The sequence below is a fragment of the Lithobates pipiens genome, unplaced genomic scaffold (genome assembly GCF_037356315.1).
Source record: "Lithobates pipiens isolate NorthernLeopardFrog02 unplaced genomic scaffold, aLitPip1_a1.2 Scaffold_8, whole genome shotgun sequence".
In the NCBI taxonomy this organism is placed as follows: domain Eukaryota; kingdom Metazoa; phylum Chordata; class Amphibia; order Anura; family Ranidae; genus Lithobates; species Lithobates pipiens.
Genome location: NW_027507903.1, coordinates 522,576,870 through 522,599,078, shown reverse-complemented (window position 1 = coordinate 522,599,078; position 22,209 = coordinate 522,576,870). Strand labels below are relative to the sequence as shown.

At 42.4% G+C, this 22,209-nt stretch overlaps 1 protein-coding gene across 3 annotated transcripts in view; it reads right to left on the bottom strand.

Annotated features, from left to right (window-relative positions):
* Positions 1-22,209, bottom strand: part of SLC23A2 (solute carrier family 23 member 2) — a 246,869-nt gene that overhangs the window by 47,159 nt on the left and 177,501 nt on the right. For all 3 annotated transcript variants that reach the window (XM_077469482.1, XM_077469484.1, XM_077469483.1), the window contains 2 exons: positions 12,472-12,629; positions 5,185-5,273 (listed from right to left, as the gene is read on the bottom strand). In XM_077469482.1, the coding sequence (XP_077325608.1) occupies positions 5,185-5,273; positions 12,472-12,629 (247 nt within the window). The remainder of the gene's footprint in view (positions 1-5,184; positions 5,274-12,471; positions 12,630-22,209) is intronic.

Sequence of the window (22,209 nt, the reverse complement as noted above, 5' to 3'; positions counted from 1 at the left end):
TGATCTGGCTAAAAGCAAGTCTGGACTCGAAGAATTTCAGAAAAAACTTGTAACACGTCTAAATACTGGAACATACATCCAGGTCATATGAACTGATCCAGTAATTAAAGTCAATCCTGACTCTTGCAGAGACCAAAAATCTGAACAGGCAGGCTAGATTATATAGATGGGGCAAATTATATTTACACCTAAATCTACTTCTCTTTTCAATGTATGGACATCATGCGGTCTTACCACTAAGAACCATTGGAATTGCAGCTCTTCAAAAGATGAACATGAAATACATGCATTCAGAAGATACTTCAGTGGAAAGAGGCCCTAAAACCTGGGTAACTGCATATAGTGAAAAAATGTGCAAGCAGAAAAAGAACACACATTATAATTATTGGTAGACCAAAATTGTAGACAGTTGAAGTTAAAGCAGAGTTCCAGCCTCAAAAAAGTTTCCCTAAAAGTCAGCAGCTATAAATACTGTAGCTGTTAACTTTTGATATAAAGGACACCTACCTGTCCAGGGAGCCCACGATGTGGGCTCCCCGAAGCCAATTCGTCCATTGGTCTGGGTGCAGGCACCACCATTGCAAATAAGGGAAATGGGGAATGGAGCCTTCAGGTGGATTTTAGCTTAAGGCCGAGTTGTATAGTTTGATTGGAACTCTGCTTTAAGTGGAAATCTCTGGTTTTCCTGTAAAAGTCAAACTTGGGTTCTTTGAGTCTAAGGATGGACTCAAAGACCATTTGTGAAGTTGGAGATGTACAGAGGGCAGAGCCAGCTTAAAGAATACATTTTTTTTTTACGTTAATGCATTCTGTGCAATATAGTAAATTAACGTTTTAGGTGCAACTCCACCTCCCTCCCCACCCCTAAATAATTGCCCAAGACTGATCTGGAATCCGGCACTGCTCTCCCTCTCCCTTCTCACAGCGAGAGCTGTGGGAGCCTAGGGCTCCTACTGCTGTCAATCAAGTCAAATCCAGTGATGAGGGAGTGGAGGGACCAAGCCACACTGTGTGTCTCAACTGACCGCACGAGTGCACCCTTAAAAGTGGCTTGCTGGGGGCGTACTAGGTAGTGCGGAGGAGCTGTCCGTGGGGGCCCCAGAAGGGGAGGGTCGGGCTTTTTTTTTTTTTTTTTTTTTTTTAAGATAACAAAGATCCTTTACAACCACTTTAAATATATAATTAAAGCCTAAGTTCAGCCAAAATCGAATACAGAAATCAGCACAAAAGACATAACTTATAGGTCAGTAGGATGTATTCTTTGTACGGATTAGTCTTTTCATTCAAATTCTTCTCCGTATATGCACCCAGCCCCACCCTAACCAGAATCTTCCAGTATGAAGGGGGTTAATACAACTAAGCATAATGTGCTGTGCGTTGCCCATCCATGTGCACCTTACTGCAAAGGCCAGTTATAGGTTGGGGTGGTTGCTACTTTTTTTGTACAGTTGGTTGAATTGGGTGCAGGGATGCACTAGATGCCTTCAGCTGCCATTGTGCTCTTGCTGGGCGTCAGGTGAGTCCCTGTGCCTTTGATGAGGGGTGGGCTCCCTGCAGGCATAACTGACCATAATCTATCCACTGCTATATGTGCTCCAACTTGGGAGAAATATACAGTTAAGCTTCTTACACATGATCGGATCTTCCGCAAAGCCTCAGACTTTTGTCCGACGGGCATTGGCCAAAAACTTGTCTTGCATACAAACGGCACACACTTGCCTGCCAACAAACACGAACGCAGTAATGTACTAGACGTACTACGGGCGGATAAAGAGGAAGTTCAATTGTCAGGTGCCACCCTTTGGGCTCCTTCTGCTAATTTGGTGAGTGTTGATTCACGTTTTTCATTTTGCACTTTTTAATTTGGCGCTTTTCAGTTTGTTTCTGAATGGCCATTCGTCAACCAGATATGTTGTGGAATCGGAGGAGAGAACATTTTATTTATTATTGGCCTTGGAGTTATTGCTTTGACCCAAGTCAAGTCCAGGAACAGGAGGAATTCTTGGACCAAAAATTGGTTGCTTTATTAATCGTGACCAATTATGTCATATGCCTTTGCTGCAGGAGCTCCAGGAGAATAATCCAAATGATTTTCAGAATTATCTCCAAATGACGGACCCCTGCTTTCACCAGAATTGTTAACCCCCTAAATTAAGAAGCAGGACACATGCATGAGGCATTTATTTTATTTTTTGGTTGAATAATGATGTGATATATTTTCTATATTTTTGGATGCATAGAATGCACTTTTTGGTTAAATTCTATTGCCAGATAGCATGTCTAATTTTATTTGTTTTCTTTTTTTTAATGCACAAAAAATACAATTGTGAAGAATAATACTTGGCTGTGTTTTAATTCAAATGACAGTTTGGGAGTAGGCAGTTACATAAAAAAAAATTTAACAAGGGACACCAACATAGTTGCATCTTTGATCTTAAAAACTACGGGATAATGGTGTTGTGGTAACTTGCCCAAAAAAACAAGCATAATACTATTATTCTCGATATCGCTAGAAAATAAAAGCCTTTTAAAATACTTTTGGCAGAACTCCATCAGTATCACCAGCAAAGCAGCTTCATTATTATCCCATTAAAGGAGAAGAGAATGTGTGCTGAATTTCGAGATCTCATAATTTGAGGCGTCACGAATGTTAATTCTCCATTACGAAAGCTAGTTTACAAGACCGATCGCTTCTGGCTCATCCTTGCTTCTGAGCATGCGTGTTTGTACTTTGGACTTTTGTGCGACGGACTTGTGTACACACGCTTGGAAAATCTGACAACAGACAGTCGTCTGTGGAAAATTTAGAAACCTGCCATCCTACATTTGTCCACGGAAAGTTGGCCAACAATTGCCTGATGGAGCGTACAAATGGTCGGATTTTCCACCAACAGCCTGTCATCACACAATTCCCATCAGAAAATCCGATTGTGTGTATGAGGCTTTAGGACCGCATTATACAGAGGAGCCTTGACATTGGCACTGCGGCTTACGCAAATATTTGCAAATGTGTGAAAACAAAACCCTCAATTTTTAACGTGAAATGTTAGACAGGGCCAGTTTGTTTGTTTTGCAGGCTGGCTGGTAAGTGTGCTGGGAAATCTTTTGTTTGTGATGTTTGTTGCCTTTTCTTGTGCACCTTACTACAAAGGCTAGTTAGAGGTTGGGGTGGCTGCCACTTTTTTGTATAGTTAAAGGGGTTGTAAAGAGAATTTTTTTTTTTTTTTTTAAATAACAAACATGTTATACTTACCTCCACTGTGCAGCTCGTTTTGCACAGAGTGGCCCCGACCCTGGTCTTCTGGGGTCCCTCGGTAGCTGTCTCTGCTTAACCCCGCAAGTACTTCTCACGTTCATGCGAGCTCCCTCGCATGGTGAGAAGTACTTACGGCGTGCTCCCGGGATACAGCCGGCGGCTATAGACGCTCACTGTATCACTCGGGCCCGCGCCGCATCATTGGATGTGATTGACAGGAGCGTGAGCCAATGATTGTGCTGCACTCCAGCCAATCAACGGCCAGGCTGAGCGGCAAAGAGGGTGTCGGAGGCGAACGTGGGACTTTCGAGGGGTCAGGTAAGTAAAACAGGGGGCTGGGGGGGGGGGCGGCACTGTCATGTTTTTTCACCTTAATGCATAGAATGCATTAAGGTGAAAAAATATTTACCTTTACAACCCCTTTAATACAACTAAGAGGCTCTCAAGAAGAGAGCCGGACTATGCCCGCCCTTTCCGCCCTCCATTCATAGATGCCAAACTACAGCTTTGATGAATGAAATGTGATCTATGAATGCAGGGAACGGACCTATCAACCATCTGCCTGTCTCCCACCTTAAATGTGTGGTTGGTGGAGTCTGTTCAGTTTTTTCATTCAGCCTGCTGGCTGAAAAAAAAAAAAAATTGAACCATGTATGGCCAGCATTACTCCAAGGTTTCAATCAAACAGAGCCTCAAAGTAAGCTTTGTCTTCCACACAGTTTCTTCAGTCAACCCACAGTGATATGGGGATATACAGATAGGTATTGACATTTTTTTTTTTTTAAAACTTGAAAACTTAAAAAAAAAAATCTAATCCAAAATTAATATAGTTTCTTTTAAAATCTTAGGACTGTCTGCCATTCCAGCTCCCAAATGAGTAGGTGTATTCTTCTGTATGGCGTGAGTTAAGCTTTCGGCAGTGATGTCAACACTTTATGTGATGCAAGTTAGACTGTGAGCTAGTATGAAGTCTATAACATTTATCAGAACTTTAATTCTTTCTCCTTTATACAGTAACAATAGGGGTTATTAAAATGTGTACAAATTGACAGCTCTTTAGGGATAGTTACCCTGCAGCGCAAAGCCAACTCAATGTGTTTTTTGGGTCATGGTATTGCATAAACTTCTTGGGTGAGTCAATAAGTCCTGTGATTACCCAACCTGTCATGCACAGACAGGATATCTATACCTGATATTCTTACTATTAACCTTAAAAAGAAATAGGCAATATATCTATAACTGCAGTCAGGGGCAACTAAATAGCCTAGTGAATGGGGAAGTCTGTCTACTAGTGGGATCCTAGGTCCATCCAGACATAGGTACACAAATTGCTTACACACGAACATAACAAACTTGTGTTCACCAGCTTTCATGCCTCTTCCAAACATGTTTTGCTGTGAAAAAGCTTCATCAGGATGGATGATTGTATGGATGAGAAATTTCTGTGCATGTCATAAGAGATTAAAAAGAAATGTAAAAAAAAAAAAAATCCAAACACGGGGTACTGGTTATGAAATGACAGTCATAGCCTTCTGCGCACATAACTGAGTATTCAGTCCATGAAGGCACCACTCCTTTGTAAAAAATTGTACTTTTCCAAGCTTAAATCTTGAGAATCTGACCTCCTGTTCTTGTACTTTTATTTCCCTGACACTGTGGTTTACAGCACAAATTCCTTTCCTCATCTGAATAAACCCAGCGGCTCCAGTGTTGGAGATTATATACATTCTTCATTTCACAAAAGTGCCCCCACTTGCCGGGGAAAATGGATTAACTAGCTGCCAGCAAGGAAAATAATCCCAGAAGTATCACACGCCAGTACTTTCCCAGCTGGGTGCCTGTCTGCAAACACACAAAGCATGGTAGGAAGGACTCCGGTGTCACATGCCCCTGCTGTTTTACATTGCCAAAATCACTGCCATACTTACCTGTAGAATTACATTTCCACTTCTCAAGGGATAAGATGGCACGAGCTGGGGCAAGGAAAGCAAAAGCACTTGCCTGGAACAAGGGTAACCTGGAGCAATGGCAGAACAGAGAAAGACAAGTGAAGTTCATTCATGTTACTCAACATCACAATGGTGACACTTCATTCTTAAAAGCCAATAAAAGACAGAAGTGACAGAGTCCTTTTTTATGATATATCCACTTACTATAAAGCTCACATAATACATAAATCTTAATTGACTTTAAGGCTTGGGAAAAAAAAAAGTTGTTCTGGTAAAGCACCAACCTCACCGTGTACTACTTGCCTACATGCATGTTCTTTTTACAGTAAGATATGAAGGACAAAGGGGTGCTGAAGCTGGGACTTAATAATAAGCTCTGTGGGTTTTGGAGCTCTCAGGTTGCTAGGAAAAATAAAGAAAGGTCTATGAAAGCTCTATGTGTCCACTTCTTGCTTTTCAGGTCTTTGATCAGTAGCAAATTTGCTTTATGAACACATTTACGCAAGTTTATGAAATTTTGCTCTAATAGTACCCATATTTCTGAAGTCCTATCATAAAGAGGTTGTAAACCATTACATAGAACCAGTGAAGTAACTGGTACACAAATTCTCCATACATAAGTTCGACCTGTTTATCTGCTGTCACCGCTTCGCTACATCTGCTCAAAGCGCAGAATTTATAAAGCTTATCTGAGCTGTCAGAGAGCTAAAATTACAAACTGCAGAGCTCAGTGAGGAGAGGTCTGACAGCTGATTGGAGGGAAGGAAAGGGAAGGGACCCCCCCCCCCCCACCCCCCACCTTCACACAGCACACAGGAACCAAACTATGGCTGTCAATCACAGGATGTCTGCTGGAACTCCCTCCCGTCACCCTTTTTCTCTTGGTGTCAGGAAAACGTGTCAGAAATGAAAAGGAACAAAACAGTCAGAAATGATACTTAGTGCTCTTAGTTGAGATAAGTACACACTATAGAGGGATATGTTTTGTTCATATTTCATGTCTGAGATTTACAACCACGTTAAAGTGATATTAAATACACAGCAGTTCTGGCCGTTGATTGGAATATAACGATCAATGACTGTAAGCTGCAGCTAATAAAAAAACCTTTTTTCCCCCTGTGTATTCTGCAGAGGTCACATGATCTTTTCCTGCTCGTTTCCATCACTAATGTGAAATTAATGAAGTTAGTATATATACAAAAATGCATTATTTAATGTGATGGCATTTTATACATCATGGATTTAATTACACTTTTATACACAAACCAGCACTGCTGCAAGCAGAAAGTATAGAGAAGAAAAGTATGTTGGGGGTAGGATGGGAAAGAGCTGTCTATACTGCAATGCAGCCCCCTTCCTAGACTGCTACGTAGGTAACAAAAATGCCCCATAATTGCCATCCATGATTCTTCTGACTCAGACAGCACTGTGGTGCTTGTAAGTACAGTTCCAGATGGGTTTCCTGAGACTTCTAAGCCAAAGCAATAAATATTGGCAGCAAACAAAAGTGTCTGTGTTATTCATCACAAGACTCTGAATTGTTATCCTCTTGATTCTACAGAATATACAAGTCAAACAATTCTGAATAAATCCTGGGATTTTACTGCATTACGGGAATGTCTTATTTATGCTTCACCATCAACAGTAAAACTTTTGGACTATACAAACCTCCCTTAGAGGTCCTTGGCAAAAGCTAAAGATATCATTATGCTGTTCTTTAAAGTGGACCTGTGCTTTAACCATTTAATGAAAAGCAACAGGTTCACTTTAATGCGCCCCTTCCCAGGTGACCATATTCACCTTTCCTTTGCGTCCCCACTGCTCTATTCAGTTGCAAGGAAAGCAAACCTTGTGTGATCCCTCTATTTGGAGCTTACACAGGGCAGAGAACACTCTCCCCACAACCCATGTGACAGTGCTGGACCAATCACCAGTGATGTGTAGTAAGTCACATGCTTGCCTATACCAGGCAGTACTGACACCTGAACAGAAACAGAAAAGCGAATATGGGCTGCTAAGGGAAGGAGGGCATCAATCCTGATTTCTCACTAAAGAGAATCTGTCACTTCCATTGAGCTATCACATAACATAGGGAGCCTGTCAGCCCCCTATGTGATAAAAATAAAGTTGAGGGAAATAAGTAAAAAAAAGTAGTACATAATTTAGAAAACTCTTTTGTTTCACAAATCCTCTCCCCATGTAAACACATATGAACATAAATATGCAAGTCAGGTGCCCCTTTGCATGAAAACAACTGTGCTTTCTGTTCTGTGGTTGGGTATGGTTGTGTGTGATGGAGTAAAAGCAATAATTCCAGGTCATCATTCATAGTTAACGCTGAACTCTAGCTTTTGTTAGACTTTACATAGTTTGTTAGGGTCAGCTTGGCCCAAATGAACTATGTTCCTTACTAACATGTGAGGCCGCTGGCTGTGCTGTATAAACTGTATGTAGCCAAGGCTATCGTACATACAGCATACCCCAACTGTGTTCCGGGTTCGAGCCGAGACTTCCTGTACCCGCAACACAGTAGAGTCTATCTGATCGGCGCTCACCAATTTACAGAAAGTGGTGTATTCTAGCAATTATTACAAAAGCTTCCTCCGATTGGCTAAATCAGAGAGGCAGGCTGATGTTGTCACAACCTCTGACTTGGCCAATCAGAGGAAGCTTTGTAATAATTGCTAGAATACACAGTTTTCTGTAAATTGCTGAGCGCCGATCAGATAGACTCTACTGTGTTCCGGGTATAAGAGGAAAGTCTCAGCTCAAACTCGGAACACAGTGCATTATGCTGTATATAGCCTCACCCACATACAGTTTATACAGCACATCCAGCGGCCTTACATGTTGGTGAGGGACATAGTTTGTTAGGGCCAAGCTGGCCCAAACTATGTAAAGTCTAACAAAAGCTGGAGTTCAGCTTTAATTCTAAAATGATGAACTGTAAAGTCTTTTGAAGGGTTGCTCATGGACAATTTCCTGTACAGAAGTTTGTTACTGTTTCACGGGCGCAGGAAATTCTAAGGCTCGACATTGCCATGTAGTTACTTTTTTGTGTTTGTGTGCATTATTTCGTGCATTGACAATATGGGTATGATGAAAAAGTGAGCTAATATCATGCGACATTGAAAAAAATGGTAACTAATGCATTTTATTCTTGAGGTCCTCTGCTTTAAAACAAAATGTATAATGTACTGTGGGTTTTAAGTACCGTAATCTTCAGGCCTAAAATGTGCATTTAGACATGTGTGGAAAAATGCAAAAACAACACTGGCAAATTGCTTTGAAGGCTGCAAAAATACAAAGACTGTAGGATGGCGGAGTTTCAGGATACATTCTGTATTGCAATGTGGTTGTATGCATCATGGTTCCTGCAATGCCAATTGAGCACCTGTATAACGCTGATCATTACCACTTTGACCCACCGTGATATATGCTATCTACAAGCTGGTATTGAACCAAAACATAACACTTTCCGATTGCGCGCCCAACTATACTACATATAGAACTAAGAAAACACAATTATTATAGTGAGAACAACAATCATAATAATGTTTTTTTGTCTCCTTGAACAATCCTAACAATACTGGCTCATTAATTACTACTTGGCTATCAGTATTACTCTTCTGAAAGATAAGAATGAATTTCTCCTCAACTCCTCTCATGTGCAATGACCTTGCTGTGTCTGCACGGAAGAAACAGACTGTAACATAATGGAGATCATCACTATTTGCAAAAGCCAACTGACTTAAACAGTCCCAGGTCTGCACTTGGGACTGCCATATTGCTATGCAATTTGGTTAGACTTCAGTATCAGCAAAGTCTGAGGGGTGAGAACATCGTGGGGGGGATGATCCTAACTAGTGAGCCACTAATGCAGAACACAAGTGCAGAAAAGGGGTTTAGACTTCACCGGCTGCATGTTTGGCTCCATGTCTTAGTTTACATCCATAATATACTTCAGCTGCAACTTTACCAAGTCTGGCAAAGCTTGCAGGAAGAAGAAAAACTGGGTAACTGGATCACAGTGCACTTAGACAAAAAGGAGTACAATAATCTTAGTGGATGTTAACACCGGGAGGCGGAGGCCCAGTCAGGTGAAAACTGTGATTGGCAGTCCATCCTGCTAGCTCAGTGGCAAGTTGGTCATTGTGCTGGGAACATGCAGAGCCTCGGATCCCCCCATAGACACATATGTGCAGTGGCTGGGAGTCAAGGCCCGCCAGCCCTGCCGCCACATACATCCGTTACATCAGCCAGAGGAGGTTATTAAGTGTACCTAGCACCAGATACTGTATATTTTCATGTTGAAAACATGCACATTAAATAATGTGTAGATACATTTGCAAGTACCGTATTTATCGGCACACAACACACCCAGACGTATAACACGCACCTTCAATTTAGGAGGGAAGTTTCAGGAAAAAAACGTATATTTTATATAAAGAACTAAAGAACTGAAGCAAAATAAGGGTCAGTGCCCATCAGTGCAACCTCACCATTACCCACATGCAGCCTGATCAATGTTCATCTGCAGCCTCATAATTGCCCATCAATGTAGCTTGATCAATGCCCATCTACAGCCTCACAATTGCCCATCAATGCAGCTTGACCAAGGCCCATATGCAGCCTCACCACTGTTATGAATGCAGCCTGATCAGTGCCCATCTGCAGCCTCACCTGAGATTACTTCTGCCTCGGGGGGGACAGGGAGGGGGCGGGACAAGCACCATCAGATTACATACAGCGAGAATCTCCTGTTTACTGGGGGGCCTCTTTAATACAAAGTCCTGCCTCCTGGACCGGCCTCTATGACAAAGAGAACACTGGTCCAATGCTGGCCCTGGAGATGGGACGTCCTATTACAGAGGCCACTGAGTAAATAGGAGATTCTCACTGTATGTGATCTGACGGCTCTTGTCCCCCCCCTCCCCTAGGCAGCCCAAATTGCAGTATCGGTGTGTAATACGCACACACTATTTGCACCCGATTTTCAGGGTGAAAAGGTGTGTGTTATACGTCAATAAATACAGTATTTATTATATCTTATACAGATCACAGTACTCCCACTGACCATGCCTTTATCTGCTTTTCTTTTTAGAAGAGCTGAGCCAACTTTGTTCAGGCATCATACAAGGTCGTCATCTACTTTTTGGAGATAAGATGCTGGCTCAGAGATAATACAAATTAATAAAAATATCTTTGCAGTTCTTGGCTGTGTTCACACATGTGATCTGTTACAATGTTATAGTCTGAACAGTGGAGAAGAGGGGACTGAGGAAATGGTTACTCCTGCCAGCAGACTGATGACCCTAAAATGAAACTGGACTTCTGTTTAAAAGACATTGCTGGCAGGCAATTTTTTATTGCTCCCATGAGCGTACACGGAAGGGATTATATCTTCATAGGCTGGCCAATCAAGTGGCCAAAGATGATAAACAACAAAAAATAAATAGTGAAGATGTTAGTAGCAGCGATGAGAGAAGCTGCAAGAACTGCAGTGTTGGGAAGTCTGTGGCAGTTAAAGTGTTACTAAACCCACAACAGTAAAATCAGTTTGTATATGCAGAATAGCATGCTTGTTATACTCACTCTGGAACTTAAGGGGTTAATCATCTGCATTGTGTAAAAAGGCTCTTAGATCCTGTATGCAGATACTTCCCTCCTGCACAGTCCATCTGGGAAAGGCCAGCTAACACACAGGCAGGGTAGCCGATGTGCACATGCTCAGTAGTATCTTTTATGCTGGAGAGAACATTTCCTTCTCAGAGCTAGCCACATGATATTGACAACACACATGTGGGCGTGTATACAGGCTGAAATAGAAATCTCCTCCTACCTGAGCACACTTTGTGCCTTGGACAAACTCTGCAGGTTATCATGTGAGTGTGGTATACAGATCAGCCAAACAGGTATATAGTGGCAGTATTTCAATTTAAAAAGAAGATTTATAAGCTGTGGGCACTGTGTGTGGGGGGGGGGCAGATGATTTATATATATTACTGGGTTTAGTAACACTCTAAAAGGGTTGTAAACCCTCATGTTTTTTCACCTTAATGCATCCTATGCATTAAGTTGAACACTTCTGACAGTGACCGGCCCCCCAGCCCCATCGTTTTACTCACCTGTGCCCTTCGATCCCCTTGGCGGAGACGTGTTGTACCTCTCTGCCCAAGGTTCTCAGCTCTTGATTGGATTAATAGCAGCACAGCCATTGGCTCCCGCTGCGGTCATCAAATCCAATGATGCGGGCGCCGGGACCGAGTCCTGCATTCTGTGTCTATGGACGCAAATGCTGGACTCGGGAGCGCACCCGCAAGGTAACCACCCCCAGGGAGATCGCTTCTCCTAGGGGGTTATACGATGCAGGGAGAAGCTGATAGCGCCGCTGGGGGACCCCAGAAGCGGATGATCAAGGCCACCCTGTGCAAAACAAACTGCACAGTGGAGGTAAGTATGACATGTTTGTTACTTTTAAAAAAACGGGCCTGTACAATCACTTTATGTTCACTTTAAAACAAAATAAAAGGCATATACTTTTTTGCGGATTAAAAAAAAGTGCATTTATTTAGTTTTTTCTTAGGTGTCTGCAGAGCCTTGCACCCACGATAAGCAGATCGCAGGTGCAATGTCAGACACCAGCAGATGCTCAGTACTACTGTGTGCCCGTACCTCCCATAGAGACAGTTACTGAAGTGCAGGAAGAGAAGTGAATTATGAGGTCGCTCATCAACGTCCTCGCAATTCATTGTAAGAACTACAAGCCGTCTGCTGTGGTGGAGACGGGACTTGTAGTTTATTCATTCACAGATCTGTATGAATGAATGACGCGGCTGTGTGGGCAGAGCCCCGCACAGCCATGCTGTTTTTAAATTGTGGAAGCGGGTGAGGGGAGAGGATCTCCGCCTGCTGTCACACGGGGGACCGGGGGTGAGCACGGCTGCTGCATTAGTAACAAGTTATATGTTACACCCAAAATACAGATGTAACATGTTACTAAAGGTGAACTTATCCCTTAAGCTTTCCATAATGTGCATACTTGCCCACTATGGCAAAAACCGTGGCTACTGGCAGCAGAGTTTAATTCCACTTTAAGTCACCTAACTGGAGCTCAGGGACTGCCTTCTAATGAGAAGATTAAACCTTTTTTGAAAAATTATGCTGTTTCTGTATATAGTGACATGTCATATATTCATACAAACTTCAGCTCCTCCTTTATGAGATTAAACACCAGAACATATCAGTATAAGTTTGTAGACTCACCGGCACCCAAACGTTGTCTGAAGTAAGGTAGTGATTCCTACACAGAAGAAAATGGTCCCAATGAGTTGACTGGTTGCCCACTGGTCAAAGCCAACACACATGGCTTCTGCGAGGAGGAACGGCACAGCCACTGTCCCACTGAAGCATGTCAGGTAGTGCTGCAAGAAATAAAAAGGCTCCATTGGTTTACAGGTGGATTTTGTGCTTAACAATACATTCATTACAAGTGATAAAAAAAACATTATAGGCATGCTTGTGTGAAAACATTTAAGTCTGTAATATAATGTTACTATAAATTATAATGTTATAAATGTGATTATGGGGGTTATTTACGAAAGGCAAATCCACTTTGCACTGAAAGTGTATTTTGAAGTGCAGTCGCTCTAAATCTAAGGGGTAGATCTGAAATTAGTGGAAGCTCTGTTGATTTTATCATCCAATCATGTGCAAGCGAAAATGTTGTTTTTTTATTTTCCTTTCATGTCCCCCTCAGATCTACAGTGACTTTACTTCCAAGTGCACTTTCAGTGCAAAGTGGATTTTTCTTTAGTAAATAACCCCCTATGTGTAATTAAATTACAACTCCAGTAACATTTAGTGGGAGGAATAGCACCCTATCATTCAGAGACTGCAGACATGACACAGGAAATGGTCAGAAGCTGCAGACATAATACAGGAGATGGTCAGAGACTGCAGACATGAGACAAGAGATTAATGCAGCCTCGCCAGTACCCATCAAATGCAGCCTCACCAGTGCCCATCAAACGCAGCCTCACCAGTGCCCATCAAACGCAGCCTCACCAGTGCCCATCAAACGCAGCCTCACTGTGCCCATCAAACGCAGCCTCACTGTGCCCATCAAATGCAGCCTCACTGTGCCCATCAAACGCAGCCTCACTGTGCCCATCAAACGCAGCCTCACTGTGCCCACCAACGCAGCCTCACTGTGCCCACCAACGCAGCCTCACTGTGCCCACCAACGCAGCCTCACTGTGCCCACCAACGCAGCCTCACTGTGCCCACCAACGCAGCCTCACTGTGCCCACCAACGCAGCCTCACTGTGCCCACCAACGCAGCCTCACTGTGCCCACCAATGCAGCCTCACTGTGCCCACCAATGCAGCCTCACTGTGCCCACCAATGCAGCCTCACTGTGTCCATCAAACGCAGCTTTACTGTACCCGTGAATGCAGCCCCACTGTGCCCATCAATGCAGCCTCACTGTGCCCATCAATGCATCCTCACTGTGCCCATCAAATGCAGCTTTACTGTACCCATGAATGCAGCCTCACTGTGCCTGTGAATGCAGCCTCACTGTGCCCATCATTGCAGCTCGGATGGAAGGAGAAATCAAGCACTGGTCGGATCAGAAGAGGAGGAGGCATTGCATTGAAAAGTATGGCAGCCACCGCTGCTCTTCATTTTAGTGAAAGGCAAGCTTCAAGCCAAAAGTGGCCCCAGGGCACTAAGGGCAGGCGGCCAACGGAAGTTTCTCAATATGACGGTAGGCCAGTCCAGCCCTGCCACCCATTAATTCAATTTTGGCTGGTTCAGTAGAAACGGGCAAATATTTGCTCAGAATATGGCCAGCTTAAAGGGCAAATTTACTTTTTCAGGAAAAAAAAAAAAACACCTTACATCTTCCCCACTCCCTGCTGTACTTCCTTATATGGGTGATTAGCAGTCAATCAGCTGGTGTAATGGTCGGGGCATTTTAAATCCCTGCTCTTCTCCCTCTTCTTTCTGCAGGGCTTCTAAACAAGAGAAATCCATTGATTTCCCTATCCAGACTAAACAGCATGGATGCAGCCATACCCTGCTGTCACCGCTGTGCTGATGAGCAGCACTCGAGGCTGTCAGAATACCCAGAGACTAAAATTGATTGGCTGCAGTTAAATACAACATTTCATTTTGAACACATTAAAGCGATACTAAAGTCTTGTTTTTTTGTTCTTTAAAAATAACAAACATGTCATACTTACCTGCTCTGTGCAGTGGATTTGCACAGAGCAGTTCAGATCCTCCTCTTCTCGGGTCCCTCCCTCTTGTCATGTGCCCCCACAGCAAGCAGCTTGCTATGTGGGCATCCGATCTGAGCCACAGCTGTGTGTGTCCATTCAGACATGAAGCCATGGTCCGGCCCCACCCTCTCTTTATCCTGATTGGTTACCTGACTTTGATTGAAGGCAGCGGGAGCCAATGGCACCACTGCTGTAGTGTAGTGTAATGTAATTAGGAGGGAGAGTCCCAGACAGCTGAGGCACTCGTGCAACATCGCTGGATAGAGATGGAGCTCAGGTAAGTATTAGGGGGCTGCTACACACAAAAAATGCATTAAGATATAAAACCTTCTGACTTTACAACCACTTTAAGGTCCAGTTCACACCACATGCAGAACAGTGCTTTTTTTTTGCTTTTAAAAAGCATGGAAAATAGGTTATATGGGTTCCAATGGCATAGTTTAGACCAGTGCAGTGCATTTCTGTGCAATTAAGTTAAAAAAAAAGTACAACATGCTGCTTTTTTCCTGCACAAAACTGTAGTGGAATTCAGTAAAAAGCATCAAAAAAGCACCGGACCCCAGTACAGTGAGAAGAAAAAAAAAGCATCTGGAATGCATTCAGAAACACAAAAAAATGCATTACATAAACGCATGCAGAAAAGCATCTGGAAAGGATCTGGAGGACTTTCTTGTGATGTGAACTGGCCCTAAAAGAAATCCTACAACACGTGGAACAAGATCAGTGTGGTAGTGCAAACTAAAATGTAACTTTTGAAGTCTATTCTTCCATTGTCTAGTGACCAAGAACAGAAAAACTAGCATCAACATATCTAAATTTCTCCCAAGGGATGGAAATAGGTGGCCTTATCAGGCCATAATTTCGTTAAAGTCCCTAAACCCTCTCCCAATTAATATATAAATCTCCGATGGTTTGTTCACCTGCAGTGGGTTGTGTTGATCTGCACAGATCTATGTGGGCCCGGTGCTAAGACAGGGTGTGTATTAGCAAGAGCCCATATAGATCTCTGCAGATCAACACAGTTCAAACCACAATGTTGTGCATTTTCATGCAGCACAACTCGCTTGCCACGCGGCGTCGCAACATGCTGCAGTTATCGACTGAATGAACTTGAATGAAATGTAAATTTGTAACACTTCAATAAAGTTTAAAAAATGCAATTTACTGCCCCCTACACTAGACTGTAGTATTTTAGTGTACAGGTTGGTGTGAAGGAGACCCAACTCTGAGCTACTGCCATCCCCGCTGGATACTGCAGATAACTCAGTGGTTGTTCCATAGCTGCAACCTGAGTATTGAGTAAGTTTGGTAAAAGCCGAGTTCCACCAAAAAGAGAAGCTCCACTTGTTCTCACCCTCCACTGCCACATTTGGCACCTTTTGGGGGGGGGGTGGCTTTGACGGGTACCCTCTCCAACTTTTGACTCAGATCACCGCAGCGATCTACAAGCATGTTCCCCCGCAGCCTTCTGGAACACACAGAGGTCCCAGAAGACTGCAGGACCATTCACAAAGCACAGCGTGCAGTAGGAAACCGGTAATAAAGCTGGAAGGCTTCACTGCCAGTTTCCCTCACTTACAATGCCGGTGCCTGCACCCCAACCGGACTGAAGGCTCCGGTGTGGACATTGATGGATCCCTGGTCAGATAAGTGTCCTTATACACTATTAAAAGTGAGCAGCTACAGATACTGTAGCTGCTGACTTTTCTTTTTTTTTTCAAGGAGACTGGAGCTCCTCGTTTTATTACCTAAAAGACAAGTATGTGTTTTTTTTTTTCAATTTACCCATTATACTTACCTAGGTGGATGCAGCATTGGACCCATCTGTCCCCCACCGTCTCTGCACTGAGAACCAAGAGATCGAACATTGCTGATGGCTCAGTTCTCTCAGCCCCCTGAGCGGAGAGCTGTTGCCTGTCAATCAGCAGCTTTCCTCTCTGCTCCTCCATGTTCATTGGAGCGCTGAGCGGTGGAGGGGGTGGAGCGGCCATCTCGCTGAGAGACTGAGACGGGTGCCAGTCCAGGTACCTGGTGGATCCAGACTATATTGTCATGATGACGTGGTGCTTGGACTGATTCCAGTGATGTCAGCAGAGGGAGGACTTCAGACCACTCTCTCCTGTGAGCCATAGGAGAAGCCCAGCCAAACAAGCTTAAGCTGGACTTCTCCTTTAAAGTGGAACTACACTACATGAGCACCACAAACCAAAAACCCTATTTTTTTTAATTAAGGAAGGGCAGATGATTTATGTATGAAAGCTCCTCCTCTCCTCCTGCAGACTCCTGGGATCTGTGACATCATTTGCATAGGCATGGAAACCAGAAGTAATTGAAAAGTTTTAAACATGGTTACTGACCATGAATCTGCATTGCTGGACAATGTGACTTATGCAACACTATATTAGCAAAAGCATTGGGACACCTGCCCCTGCCTTTACACGCACATGAACTTTAATGGCATTCCAGTCTTAGCCTGTAGGGTTCGATATTGAGTTGGCCCACCGTTTGCAGCTAGAACATCTTCAACTCTTCTGGGAAGGCTGTCCACAAGGTTTAGGAGTGTGTCTATGGGAAGGTTTGGCCATTCTTGCAGAAGTGCATTTGTGAGGTCAGGCACTTATGTGGACGAGAAGGCCTGGTTGCAATCTCTGCTCTAATTCATCCCAAAGGTGTTCTATCGGGTTGAGGTTAGGACTCTGCGCAGGCCAGTCAAGTTCCTTCACCCCAAATTTAATTAGAGAATCTTAGTGAACAAACAGCATCATGAAGGCCAAGGAACAGGCCAGACAGGTCAGAGATAAAGTTGTGGGGAGGTTTAAAGCAGGGTTAAAAAAAAATACCCCAAGCTTTGAACATCTCAGAGCACTGTTCAATCCATCATCCGAAAATGGAAAGAGTATGGCACAACTGATACCTACGCCTAAACGGACAGGCCGGGCAAGGAGAGCATTAATCAGAGAAGCAGCCAAGAGGCCCATGGTATCTCTAGAGGAGCTGCAGAGATCCGCAGCTCAGGTGGGAGAATCTGTTCACAGGACATTTATTAGTCGTGCTCTCCACATATCTGGTCTTTATGGAAGAGTAGCAAGAAGAAAGCTATTGTTGAAAGAAATGCATATGAAGTCCTATTGCAGTTTGCGAGAAGCCATGTGGGGGACACAGCAAACATGTGGAAGAAGGTGCTCTGGTCAAAGGAGACCAAAACGTAACTTTCTGGTCTAAAAGCAAAACGCTATGTGTGGTGGAAAACCAACACTTCACATCATCCTGAACACATCATCCGCACCGTGAAACATGGCGGTGGCAGCATCAGGTTGTGGGGATGCTTTTCTTCAGCAGGGACAGGGAAGCTGGTCAGAGTTAATGGGAAGATGGATGGAGCCAAACACAGGGCAATCTTAGAAGAAAACCTGTTGGTCTGCAAAAAAAACTGGAGACTGAGGCGGAGCTTCACCATCCAGCAGGACAATGACCCTAAACATACAGCCAGAACTACAATGGAATGGTTTAGATCAAAGATGTGTTAGAATTGGCCAGTCAAGGCCTAAATCCAATTGAGAATCTGTGGCAAGACTTGAAAATTGCTGTTCACAGATGCTCTTCATCCAATCTGACAGAGCTTGAACTATTTTGCAAAGAATGGGCAAAAATGTATAGATGTACAAAGCTGGTAGAGACATCCCCAAAAAGACTTGCAGCTGTAATTGTGGCAAAAGGTGCTTCTACAAAGCATTGACTCAGGGGGGTGAATACAAATGCACACCACACTTTTCACATATTTGTAAAAAAAATTGAAAACCATTTATAATTTTCCTTCCACTTCACAATTATGTGCTACTTTGTATTGGTCTATCACATAAAATCCCCAAAAAATACATTTACGCTTATGATTATAACAAGACAACAGGTGGAAAATTTTAAGGAGAATAAATACTTTTTCAAGGCACTGTAATATACAATAGGCTGTGCACACTTATGGAGCAGAGAAGGATTAGACACCTGTCAAGTTTTTGCCTGTGTCTATACGCTCTGTTATGGAGATTCACCCTCCCTATTTGTCCTGGTGATAGCTAAAATCCAAAGTTTTGAGTGATCACCAGAAGAAGACTAGAGGGGAAATCTTCCAATGGGGACACTAGTTCTGGTGACTACCAAGGGATCATCACACACATACTGTTGTAGCTATAGGACAGGAAGTGAAAGGGAAATCTCCCCACTGGGACACAGATGGCAAAAAAACATATACCCCCTCCCTTACTCTATCCGAAACGAAAAAAACATTGCCTTCAGTTCCACTTTAAGCAAATCTGTTGCTTTTATTGCTTGAATTACAACAAAAATATATAATACTGTATTAATGAACACAGTTGAATTCATTTGTGTCTTTTATATCCAGCTTTAATTACTAAACTGCAATTCAAGTTCTCCTCCAAGGTTTTAGTCGCAATCAGATCTGCATTTCCCATACTGTAAATATTTCAATAAAATATGAACCAAACTGAAAAATGACAGTAGCTTGGTTGGCTTAGTGCAGTCAATTCAGTTAATAAATGATCACCGATTGTCCTTAATGAGTTACAAGCCCATATGAGATCAAGGCGGAACAGAATAACTTCATGAGAAGATGTAGATGTAGTCACAACTGACATTCCCGGGATAACAGTGATTACATTGTATGAGAGGACAGCGGAAAAGAACAGCGAAGCACAAATGCCACCTTCTATGAATGAAAGGGCATCCAGTTCTCGCTTGTTATCAGCATTCTAACCAAACGTTTAATATAACGTCATTCTTCACATAACTATTAACCCCACTTCACCCAGAAACCAAATACAAAAATAAAATAAACCTGAATTTAACAGCATCAATCTGATGAAGATTTTAGCTGGGACTGATGCATTGAATATAGTGTGCTTTCAGGATCAGAGGATCTCTGGGTGTAGAGAAGTGGACTTCACTTATACTAAAGGTCAGAGATGCACAGATACCATTTATTTATTTTTTTTTTTACGAGTACCGATACTTTTGTTTTAAGTACTCGCCGATACCAATTACCGATACCTACCGCAATTGTTTTGTTTTGACTTCAGCTGTCAGCAATGGTACAAAGCATTGAAAAGTTATTTACAAACAATAGATTTTTTTTTTTACTTTGCTCAATGTGAAATTTGTAAATATATATATATGTAAAAATATTCATTAACAAAGCAAACAAAAAAAAAGTTTTCATTGTTTATAAAATAGATGTGAACAAAAAAAAAAAAAAAAAGCAAGAAAATAATTAAATGAAAGAGAATAGGGAGTTAATTAAGGCTGATTAGAGTAAGTTAAGGGCTAATAAGGGGTTAAACAGAGGAACATTTGTTCATCCCTTTGAGCTACAGATGAAGAAACAGAAAGATACAAAAAGAAACAATGTTTCTTTTAATTTTAGTGTTTCAGCAGCTGAGCAATGTTGTTAATAAACATTGCTGGCTGCTTTTTTTTTGACAGCTCCAATTACCGGACTTCTTTAACACTTCAACACCTCAACAGGGGGAGACCCACTGACAGCGCAAAGAACCAAGCCTGAAACTATCTGTTTCAGGTATCGTGCATTTGCACGAGTACCGATACTTGTGCAAATACTCAGTATCGGCATGATACCGATACTAGTATTCGTGCAACTCTACTAAAGGTTGTTACAGGCATCTAATGGTCCATCTGTAGGAGGACCCATCAGCTTTATAGTAGAAAATCCAAAACTAAACCTGGCTTCTTAGTAGTGTACAGAGTAGGGAATGCTTAGAACATCGGGAAGGATTGTTTTTGGTGGTCTGCATCCCGTTGGGGAGATTTCCATTGACTTTTTGTCCCAGCGGAAAATCCTGACTTTTCAAAATGTTTTGCAAGTGCATGTGTACCATCAGATGAGTAGGTTTAAACCTGAATGCTGGGTACAGCTTCTATTTGGTATAAGGCACAAAGAGTTGAGGAGATGGGATTTTAAAGGTACACCATATACACAGACAACAATGTAAAAAAGCAATATATAAATAATTTATTAAACATAAACAAGATAAAAGTAAGTACCACAGTTACAGTCAACATTCTGGGTATAACACACATCTCAACCCTAACTGCCGAGAGAACTGGGGTCACATACAGTTTTAGTCTCTTGTCCTACCATTTCAACACGTTTTCTCAGGTCGGCTTCATCAGGAAAAGGAGGAGAATATCCAATAGACAAAAAATGACAAGATATGCAAAGCCTTAGATGTGTAGAAGGAAAAAGGGAGAGAAAAGCGTAACAATTAATAAACAACAATTCAAATATTAAACACAATGAATGTACAAATATGGCCTACAGCAATACATATTTGTACATTCATTGTATTTAATATTTGAATTGTTGTTTATTAATTGTTATGCTTTTCTCTTCCTTTTTCTTCTACACAACTAAGGCTTTGCATATCTTGTAATTTTATGTCTATTGGATATTCTCGTCCTTTTCCAGATGAAGCCGACCTGGCGAAACATGTTGAAATAGTAGGACAAGAGACTAAAACTGTATGTGACCCCAGTTCTCTCGGCAGTTAGGGTTGAGATGTGTGTTATACCCAGAATGTTGACTGTAACTGTGGTACTTACGGTACTTTTATCTTGTTTGTTTAATAAATGATTTATATATTGCTTTTTTACATTGTTGTCTGTTTGTGTATATGATGCACCTTTAAAATCCCATCTCCTCAACTCTTTGTGCCTTATTATTATTAGGGATGTTGGTGCATTACTTTTGATAATGGCTGCTGACCTCCTTCCCATACCCGTTTTGAATTCTATGTGGTATAGTCCCAGAATTAGAAAAGATCAGTGGATGAAGGAACTCCCCCTCTGCCAGGACATTGTATTCTGACAACGGCTCCAATTGATGTAAAAATAAACTGAAAAGCGGCTTCAGCCACTGATCAATGTTTTCCAACATTTTTCCAACATTTCAGAAGATCTGCTGAACTGAATTTCAATCAGTCTATGCCCACCTTAAGGCTCCGTTCACACCCGAGCAGAGTAACTTTCAGGCTTTTTTATTTGAGTGTTTTTGCAAGCATTTTAGAAGTGTATTACAAGCATTTTACAACTTTAGGCGTTTTTGTTTAGCCAATAGAAGTCCCTAGGGGGAGAAGGAAAGGAAATTAGGGGTGGAGAGCTGCTGTTTGAGCAGAAAACGTGTGACAAAACGCTCAAGTCAGGCATTTCTATTGAAGTCTATGGGGCTAAAAATGCTTGCGTTCTGCCAAAAATAATCTCATATACTATTTTGACTGACAGGCATTTTTCTTCAGGTGACAGAATGCTGAACAGGGGCCATTGAAATGAATGGGATTTGGCTTGTTGAGCATTTTAGAGCTACAAGCTTCAAGCAGAAAACCACTCCGGTGTAAACGAAGCCTTAAAGATTATTCGATCTGCATCAAAAAAATCATAATCATTGGTTTTAGGGATGATTCACACCACAAAGCTGTGTGCTGTATTGCAGATAAAAACATTGCAGTCTGTACTTTATCTGATACCAACATGCACTATGCTGAGCGGTGCTGCATTTGTGGTGGTGTGTTGGGCGCCATTCACAATGAATTACACCATAACACACAGCAACGCAAGCACAATGCATTGTCGCACAGTACTGGAGCACAATGGTGTGAATGCGCCCTTAAGCTGACCATATATGGATGGAAAT